Here is a 10,054-nt window from a genome sequence, read left to right as displayed (position 1 = left end):
ATCTACACGCTCAGCAGCAGCGCGTTAATGGAATAGAGCGCCACTTACTTTACAAAACCACAGAGAGTCGCAGTAGAGGGATGAGAGAGCTGCCACAGGTTGCCGACCCCTGGTCTAGAAGTTTGGGGGCGTGTCTCTGTGCTGTTTGGTGTATCGTAAAGAAGCTATTTTGTGGCATTTGGGCATAAAAGGTTTTCTTCTGGCGACTCGACCATACAGCACATTTTTCTTCAGGTGCCTCCTTAGTGTACACCTTGAAACATCCACACCAGAGAGTCCTGGATCACAGCTGATCCTGGACCCCTAAATATTTTTCTGGCAGTTGTGGCAGAAATGTTTGTGACGGTGGTTTGGTTTCAACAGAACCCCTCACTTTCCACTTGTTCACAGTTTGAACACTGCTGGCTGGCATTCTCAGTTTCTTGGAAATCTTTTTATTTCCCTTTCCTGTTTTATACAATTCAGTAGTCTTGTCCCGTAGATTTTTGGCCAGCTCTTTAGCTTTCCCCATGACTGTCAGTGCAGCACTGGATGAAGGATGCTAGGGTCTGCCGGAAACTCCCAGACATTTTGAGCACACACATTGATTACAGCTAAACACGTCACAGGTGAGGATGGAACCTGTGGCTGTCATTCAAACCTGTTTGTATCAGCCGTGTCCATGTTTTAGGACTAACTCATCGGGGTATGTAGACTTTTGAACAAGGCCACGTTTCTGTTGTCATTTGGATTTAAAAAGAGTAAACAGAATTTTTGGAAGATAAATGGCTTCACTCTACCACTAACCATGAGTGGGGGAAAAATGACCCAGAAATCGTGTTTTTTTCCAGGGTATGTAAACTTAAGAGCACAATATTTTATATTTTTTAGGTAAAGGGTGAATGAAGTTTTTCTATTGGCATGATTTTCCTACCATTATGCTCTGCTTGTCTTGTATTTTTTGTGTGAGCTCCTTCAATGACTGCTGCAGCATATCATCTGTGTCGTAGCTTAGTGTCTAGTGGCAACAGTGTGACCTGGAGTACAGTGTGCAGTCCTGAAAGTGCTGTAATGGTTTGTGTGAACACTGTGTTTGTTGAATGTCAACATGGACCAGAGTTAGATGTGCGAACATTTCCCAGCTAACTAAGTTGCTTAAAGAAACCCTGTAATGTCCTTTTGAGTGTTGGGTGAGCTCTGATTCCAGCAGAAGAGATGTGTCTGAGGGGATGGGATTAAACGACTCTGTTGTCTCTTGACAGCGTGATAAAGAAGTCTGGAGTGAACCGGGTGGTGTGGAAGAGGCCCAGGCTCAGTCACAATGGTCCAGTTCGCCGCAGCACCGTGATAGACCAGATACCTTTCCTGGCTGTAGCCCGGGCTTTAGGTTAGAGCAAGCTTCCTTTTTATCTATCAGGAAATGAACTTTTTCTGGTGAAAATCCCTTTTGAAGTGATCCAAATCATTGTTGCATGTCTTTTATGGAGCTACTCTGGGCACCTTTAAGGCCTGTTTAAATGAAAGGACAGTTTTCTGTTAACTCAAGTTGAGTAAGATAAAAAGGTTAATGTAAAGTCATTGTTCTGCTCAGGGGTTATGCTTTCATATTCTGCAGGAAGGAAATTTTTAAAAGAGTTTAGTTCTTTTTAATGGAGTTACACACATAGTTGGGAACCATAGAATTCAATTTTCACATCAACAACATAGTCATTCTCTCAGAGCTGTATTTTAACATGACTAACCCTTAGGTCTATCTGTTCTTGACACGTGGAACCTTGAAGAAAGTCATGACAAAGAGTTCTGCAGTTCAACTTGTTTTCCTTTTTTCTTCTTCTTAAATCTCTCCCTCAGGTGATTTATGGAGTTATGACTTCTACAGCGGGGAGTTTGTTGTCTCTCCAGAGCCAGACACTAGTGTAGTGGTCCTTGACCCTAGGAAGCATCGCTACATCATCCTGGGCAGTGATGGTCTGTGGAATATGGTGCCACCCCAGGAGGCCATCTCCATGTGCCAGAGCAACGATGAGGACATGGTGAGCATTGCTGCAGCAAATGGGATTGTTTCAAATGGAAACGGCTGAATAAAAACACATCCAATTATAATGACGAGCCTTGTGTTGCAGGAACCCTGTGGCATCTCAAGTGCAAGGCAACTGGTCAGCCACGCTCTGCTGCGATGGCGCCAGCGAATGCTCCGTGCCGATAACACCAGCGCTATCGTGATTGCTCTGCAGGATTCAGGAGGTTCTCAAAAAATCCTGCATCATGAAGAAGTTCTGCTCGACCTGTCTCGGGCGTCCCAGTATCCGTCCATCTCTGCGTCTCGTGCTGACACGCCGGTCCTCCTGGTACGAACAAAGCGAGCTGCAAGAATTCACCCCCACCCCCTGAACCTGCATCCACCTTACCTGAATTCTGTTCTGTTGTGCTGCAGGGTCCTCCAGAGGAAGATTCCTCCTCCCCCGTGTGTGACTTCCTACCTGCTCTGGAACGACGAGATGGATTGCTGGGAAGCAACAGACTGTATTGCATGAACTTCTCAGACCCCTTTGCGCTGACTTCTTTGGGTTCCAACAGCGGCACAGAGTTCCCGGGTCTGTCTTGTTCAGCTGAAAGGACAGTAAGCACTAAAAGGTTTAATGAGTCCCCCACTTCAGGCCTGCTCGCCAAAAAAGCTCGCCGCAGGACTTCTGACCGACTGCCGTTGGCCCAGCACAATGTAGAGAAGAAGCAGAAGGAATCCAGCAACGTCTCTCCCATTCTTCAGCAGCACAACAAGACCACAGTGTGCGTGTACTGAGACACCACGCCCGCGGCTGCTGCTGCCGCTGCTGCTGCTGTCATCACTTCTGTTCATCGTGTGTGTGAAGTCACTCATGCTTCTGGCAAATTTGAACCTAAAATTACTTCAACTAGAAAGTGTCTTCTTGATTGGAAACGTCAGGCGTCTCTCAGGAGCTGAGAAGACGATCTAAAGGAGGGATATTGTTTCCCTGCAACCAATGTCTAACATTTATCAGGGGCATGAGTCATCGTGAGCTTGACTTTAGGTTCCTCCTCTCTGCAGAGATTCAGTAGATCTTCATCCTGCATGGATCCACCTTCTTTCTGTTTCATTGGGTCAGGGTGGGGTCTGGAGGGCTCAGAGACCAACACTTTCCAAGCCCTGCTCACTCTGCTCACTGTGCATTTTCTGCATGTGTTCACTTCTCTATGGATGCAGCTACAGACAGATGTTACTTTCTGAATCACATTCTCAACTGTGGGCTGAGACCATCATTTTCTGGTGCCGCTGTTAAGCTATTAGACAAAAAAAGGCAAATATAATGAGACAAGTTAGCAAATTTAGCCTCATAACTGTAGATGTGTGCAAATTAATGCATACTTTAAAAAAAAGGTTTGCTCAGCTGAAGATTTTCCCTTTGAATTAAACCAGCTCTGAAGTTGAACCTGTTGTCTGCAGCACCAGCACCTTATCTTAAGTTTGAAAACACAGTCACCTAAAACATTAACATCTCCTCCACTTTCATTGTTGATATTGTACATTTACTCCTAAATGACACACCCGTCTTTCTTAACGTTTGTAGGGTCTAAATTGTGCCTAATGATGTAAATATGTATTTTATAGCCAAGTATTTAACAGACTGTTTATGTAAAACAAATCTATTTTTATACTTTCTTTTAGTGTAAGTTAATAAAATGTTACCGTCCCTTCTAGAGGCTCTCCAGCAGACTTTTTCTCTCCAACACGTGTGCAGAACCAGGCTGGAAGCATATTTATGTGTTTTATTTAATGTCTTGAATTTAAACTAAAGGTGCTGCTACAGTCACAAATAAGGAAGCTATGTTGTTTATATTTTTATGAATATATGAAATGCCTGTTTGCTCTTCCCCATAACAAGGTCCTTGTATAACAAAAGTTGTGGAGGATCTTGTTACATGATGATTCCAAAATTTATCTGTCTTCTATTGTCATCCATGTCAACACCGTAATGGATTTAATTAAATGGTGTCTTCAGCTCCTCTTTCTATATGAACCCATCACAGGGGGGGTTTCTGAGTTTCATCCATGGCTTTAGAGAGCCTCCAACATGGATCTGAGGCAGATGCTTCCCTTTCTTCAGAGGGTCTGCCTGAGAACCCTGTAACCCTTGTGCTATCCTAAACACTTTAACGTTGGGAGTTGGGTCATCTAGACCCACTAGACCAGAGGTGGGCACTGAGGGCCGCATTCCTGCATGTTTTCCAGCATACCCTGCTCTGGCATGTCCTGATTGGCTGGACACACCTGAACCAGGTAATCAGCCATGAGTAGGGCAAGAATATCTGGAAATCATGCAGACACACCGGCCCTCGAGGCCTGGAATTGCCCACCCCTGCACTAGACAGTGCGTTGAACCTTTGTTCTTCAATGATTTGTGATCTTCACTGGTGTCCATGGATTACATGAAATCTTTCCACCTTTATCCACCTTTGTCATGGTAGGGAGAACACGTCACTGTAAGGGTTGGGTCTTCTAAGATAGCACAAAGGTTAAAGCCTCTGTTTACTTTGAGCTGCCATATTTGTGTTGCATACTCTACACCTTTGAGGGACACCCCGTCTGACATGGTGTCACCCGTTTTCCATGGTGGGAACAAGCCAGTCGCTCCTACTTCTTCTGAGTGGTGTTGTTACTGATGTGTGTACAGATTCATATGAGGAAAAACCCCTTGCATGGACTGATTGAGTAGGTTTGGACTTTTATGGTGACTTTAAGAAGGGATAGCTGTTCATGCTCCGGCTGCAGCGGGTGACGTGCGTCTGTGTACATAGGTGGTGGATGTCACATTACAGTGAATCCTCACAAAGCTGTGTGACGTTGTTGGAACATGATTATGCCCTTTTGCCTCTTTGTCATCCGTGTTGAATTCCAGGAGTTTTAGGAACTGTAAAATTATAATCATTCTATATGAAAAATCATTTCTTTACTGTTTGGTGTTTCATGATCATGGTTTTTTGTTTTTGTTCCTCTATGGTGCTTAAGTGCAATTTCTGACACAGGTGTGTACATGTGTGTTCATTTTGTAGTATCTGGTCCCCCAGATAGTAGCAAATATGGGTTTATTCAAATGTTTTTTGAAACACTATAACCTGATATTTTGGTTTAAGGCTCCTCATTTAGATTTTTCTATACAGTTATTAAGTGATTCTTTCAAACCCCTGTCTACTGATTTACCCTCTTGTACACTTCAGAAAGCTGCTGTAGCAGCTGACGTGCATGTGTACAGTGTAAATGTGGAAAAAAATCTTATCTGGAAATCAACTTATTTAAATAAAATACTCCTTAAAATGGAAAAAGGTTTTTTTTCTCTTTTCTTTTGTATTGAAAACATCTGCAGCCCTTACAACCATGCATTGTGGGATTAACATTTCTTCCCATTTCTGTGCCTTAAACTAACTTGTTTTGAGTTGTTTCTCTGTCCACAACAGTTAGGTACTGTGACGGCCTTCAGGACCTTCTTATTGGGATTCCAGTACTTTTAAGGGACATTGACCCCAACATTTTCTACCAGATTTGTAGCTTTTCAAGGAAGTTACTTGAAAATGTTTTCCCAAGGAGTCAAGGGAAAGGGCACTCTACATTTTTGTCTTTTATGTCTTGTTCCTTACGAAGTGAAAGAGTTCATAAAGTCTATAGAATAAATTGAGTTTAGGGATTTAAACGCATTCTTGAGTAAGATTATGGGAAGTGTTCACTCTAATAAGAAAGCCTTTTTCATACTTAACATAAGTGCTTGCCATCGATACAACCTAAAAAGTGTGTTCTAGAGATAGTTACACAATGTTGTTCTGCGACATAATTTTTCACAATGTATGAACCTATTTCAATCGTCTATTACTAACATGCTAATACGGGATTTAATAATGAAAATGAAATTAATAATTATTTTATTCTAAATTCCCTTACAATCCTACAAATCCATTTAGACGTGGACATGGTAAAGATGATCTGCTGCAGTTCAAACTGAGCATCAGAGTAGAGAAGAAATGTGATTAAAGTGACTTTAAACATGGCATTGGTTGTTGAGTCGGAGATTAATGACGGCGTATGAAAATTATACGTCCACCAAAAAAGTAACACGGCTGCATCATTAAAAGAAAGAGTTTCTGCTTGTAGTAGAAGAACAGACAAAGTAAACGCACTTTCCATTTTCATGTGATGCATATATATATATATATATATATATATATATATATATATATATATATATATATTAAATGAATTACTTCTATTGGTAACAAGTAATTGAGTAAAATGTATTCAACCTAATTTCTTACGTCTATAAACTCAATAATTGTTTATACAACTCAAATTTATGTATTTATTTAACTAAATGTCATATTACTCCAATTCAAGTAATCTTTTTTCCATCGTAATGAATTATATGAATTATTATTTATTAATTATAATTCTTGAACTCTCATATGTCTAAGTTTGAGCCAGCAGATACTCATTTTTATGACAATAAGAAGAACAAAACAGTATGTGTAATTTATGTTCATTCATTTAGGAATTTTCCAACATTAATAATGTATCATATGATTGTAGGGGTGCTATATAAACTCATCATCCTCTCCCTCATGGTGCAGAGACTTGAGCAAAGTAGGACAAAATAACTCGGCAAAACACGGTAAAACACAGTAAAACAGCTAAACAACTAAACACATTTGGTCAAAAACCCACACTTCAACCCAAATCTGTCCAGACAGGCAAAGGGAATGGTATCCCACAATCCCTTGCGGTGCCGATCTAACTTCAGCACCAAAGTTACACCTACTTAATTGAATTAATTTGAATGAAAGCAAAATAACCGTCTGAAAACTACATGTTATTTTTAAACTGACTTAACAAAAAAAGATTTATCTTAACTGAAGCAAATAATTAAGTTAGATCAAAGTAAAAAGTTTATCTTTCCAACATCCATATGTGGTCTTATCACCCTCTCATGGTGGAAAAAGTATTATCTGAGCTTCTTCATCCACTAAATCATCTTCAAATGGACACGCCATGCTGCTTCACCTCTCTGAAAACAAACTAACCTTCAACTAAACCTGGTCCAGACCAGGTTATGTTCAGAGCAGGAGTTGCCATGGCAACTTGATCTACCCTGAAACAATGAGTTATATCGCTAGAGGAGACATCACGTGGTTTCTCATGGGAGGAGAGCACCGCCATCTTGGTGAGGTCAAGTTACTACTGCAGTGAATGCATGTGAACACATTTTTTGCAAAATACCAGTTCATTATGCGGGTTTCAACTGCCAAATCAGAGAAATGAGTCCATTAAGGAGGTAGGTGTATCATTTCACAGGTAAGTATTTAATTTTTTTTTATTTTAAGGCTGCAGGGGCTTCATTAATAGAACACATGTTGACATGCATGATGCTGCAGCGCTATTATCAACATGCTGCATGATGTTCATTTATTTTGCTGTCAATATAAATGTACATTTTATTTAGCTAAACCTGTATACAGCATACTAGGCTGTTATAGTAATATAGATTTATACATTTCTGACTCAGTGACTGAACTTTTCTTGCAGGTTTCCAATGGATTCAGACTTAAGGAAAAAGTGGATCTTAGCAATAAAAAGAGTTAACCCAGATGGATCACTGTGGTACCAACTAGTAATACAGTCTGGATATGTTAGAAACATTTGTGGAAACACATTTAGATGAGAGGCCAGACTGTTCGCTTGAAACCTGAAACCAAACCATCTGTGTTATACTCACATGAATCAATATAAATCTATTGTTTTTCTTTGTTGTTGTTGCTTTTTTAGGGTAAATCTATTGTTGACTTTTGGACTTCTTTTGAATATTTGTTTTATTATTATTATTATTATTAATAGAATTATTATTTTTTATTATTTATTGAATTATTATTTATTTATTGTTACTATTTATTTTTTGTACTGACTTACTATTGATTTATTATTATTATTATTATTATTATTAACATTATTATTAATAACATTATTATTATTATCATTAATAGACTTAGTTTTTATTATTTATTGACTAATTATTTATTTATTGTTATTATTTAGTTTTTTGTACTGACTTACTATTGATTTATTATTATTATTATTATTATTATTATTATTGACTTATTATTGGGTTTTTCTAAATAATTTAAATTACATGTCAAAGAGGTCTAAAACTTCTAAATGTTTAGAAATTGTTTTTAAAATTCTTTGAAATTATTTTTTCTTCGTAAGTCCTGCAACAATGCATTTTCATTAAAGTTTGAGCTTTTAAGGCTGACCGTTTCTCTTCTTTAACAACAACAAATGATGTATCTATATATATATATATATATTATATATATAAATATAATATATTTACATATATGTACAAATATATATAAATTTAACAATATACATAGCATATAAAAGGTACTTAGACACCACTAAAAGCAATAGAAATCATTGTCATGTGGGCCTCGTCGACCTCACCAAGATGGCGTCGCGCTCCGCCACCGTCGGCCAGGCTTCCCAAGCGGGCGTGTCTCCTCTAGTGATATAACTCATTGCTCAGAACTCTCAGTTCCAACAAAAACACCAGCTAAAGCTCGTCTTTAGCGGTGTAGCTTTCCACAGAATCCGGTATCAGACCGTGGAACAAGTGAACAAAACCATGAAGCTCAGAGACGCTAGTCTTTCTGCCTTTTTTTCGCAGTTTTCGCACTACATCTCCCATGATGCATTGGCTTGAAAGGGACAGCGCCTCAGCGTACAATGAGTCGCCCTTGTTACACGTCTTGAAAACACAACGAACATACAGTTTGTATGTATCTTAACTTTTATTACATCTTTTAGAAAAACATCTGCAACTTCCTGCTTTTTCTGCCACAATTATCACAAAGATTGGCGGGGGGGGGGGGGGGGGGGGGGCTGTAGATCAATAGAGACTATGAGTTTCTGCTTTTTTTTTGGGGATGCTGGTGTGCCGCAGGATTTTTGTCAAGGTTAAAGTGTGCCGTGGCTCAAAAAAGGTTGAAAAACACTGGTCTAATCTAAGATGCCTGTTCAGAATATTTTATAAGATCTGCATCTCAGACTTGATGTGCCTCAGCTGGCATGCTAACTATTGCTGTTTTAAAACTAAGGATTGATAGGAAAAAGAGCTTTTTTCTCCAAAATGAACAAACCAGTAAACTTGGATGCAGATGCAACACGTCTCCTCCATGCGGTTCCACGTCTCCTCCTTTCTTGGCACATTTAAACTTGCCTTGTATTTTAGGAAAGGCACTTTTATTTCCAGTGAAACAGTGTTACGTTTGGAGGTCATTCCCCTCCTTTTTTTTATTTCAGAGGTTACCTTTGCCCTAATTCGCTCAGTTTGAAGCAGGAAGATCTTTGTGTTTGAAGACTTTTAACCTAATTCATGTTGGACTTCAGTTCAAAGGAAGGTTGGGACCTGATCAAGATTATTTTTTTCAAATGTCTCAAAACATAATTATTACATCATTTATACTGTCAGCAGCTCAATCTGCTGTTCATCTAGAAAGCTTTTGTCCACTCTTGACCAAAAAAAAAAAAAAAGTGGAGTCCAGTTCCAACCCTAGTGACTTAGACCTCTTTTTTTTTTTTGCAAAACTAGTTTTTATGCAGAACCTGATCTTGTCAAACCTGCATTTCAGTGTTCTGTGGTGAAAAACCAAATACTCGTCATTTTTTCAACAACCTTACCAAATGCTAAAACTTGCAGGAACATTCTTCCAACATATTAACTGTCTTGCATTGCATTGCAGCAATGTTCTCCATAAGTTTGAAGTTCAGGTTTTGCTGCACCAGTTACCACTTAGTTACTGCTAAAGAAATAATTCAAAAAGTTAATAGAAGATTTAATGCAATTTGTTTTACAAAATATTGGACACATTCACAGGATTAAGTTATTTTTTTTTGTTTTTATTAGCAGGTGGGTGGATGTATAGACAGAGTTATCAAACTCTAAGCTTCGTTTTGTTTCCAATCAGTATGTGGTCACACCACTAGGCTTTTCTTCACTGTGTAGAATCCTAGAATTTT

At 39.1% G+C, this 10,054-nt stretch overlaps 1 protein-coding gene across 1 annotated transcript in view; it reads left to right on the top strand.

Moving 5' to 3' along the window:
• Positions 1 to 5,321, top strand: part of ppm1d (protein phosphatase, Mg2+/Mn2+ dependent 1D) — an 11,273-nt gene extending 5,952 nt beyond the window's left edge. The window contains exons 3-6 of the mRNA XM_023961707.1: positions 1,242 to 1,366; positions 1,831 to 2,012; positions 2,103 to 2,327; positions 2,414 to 5,321. Coding sequence (XP_023817475.1) covers positions 1,242 to 1,366; positions 1,831 to 2,012; positions 2,103 to 2,327; positions 2,414 to 2,779 — 898 coding nt within the window. The 3' untranslated portion in view covers positions 2,780 to 5,321. The remainder of the gene's footprint in view (positions 1 to 1,241; positions 1,367 to 1,830; positions 2,013 to 2,102; positions 2,328 to 2,413) is intronic.
• The last annotated feature ends 4,733 nt before the right edge of the window (positions 5,322 to 10,054 follow it).

Source organism: Oryzias latipes, chromosome 13 (genome assembly GCF_002234675.1).
Source record: "Oryzias latipes chromosome 13, ASM223467v1".
Classification (NCBI taxonomy): Eukaryota; Metazoa; Chordata; class Actinopteri; order Beloniformes; family Adrianichthyidae; genus Oryzias; species Oryzias latipes.
The sequence above is the reverse complement of the archived record's forward strand: the minus strand, read 5'-3'. Positions and strand labels throughout refer to the sequence as shown.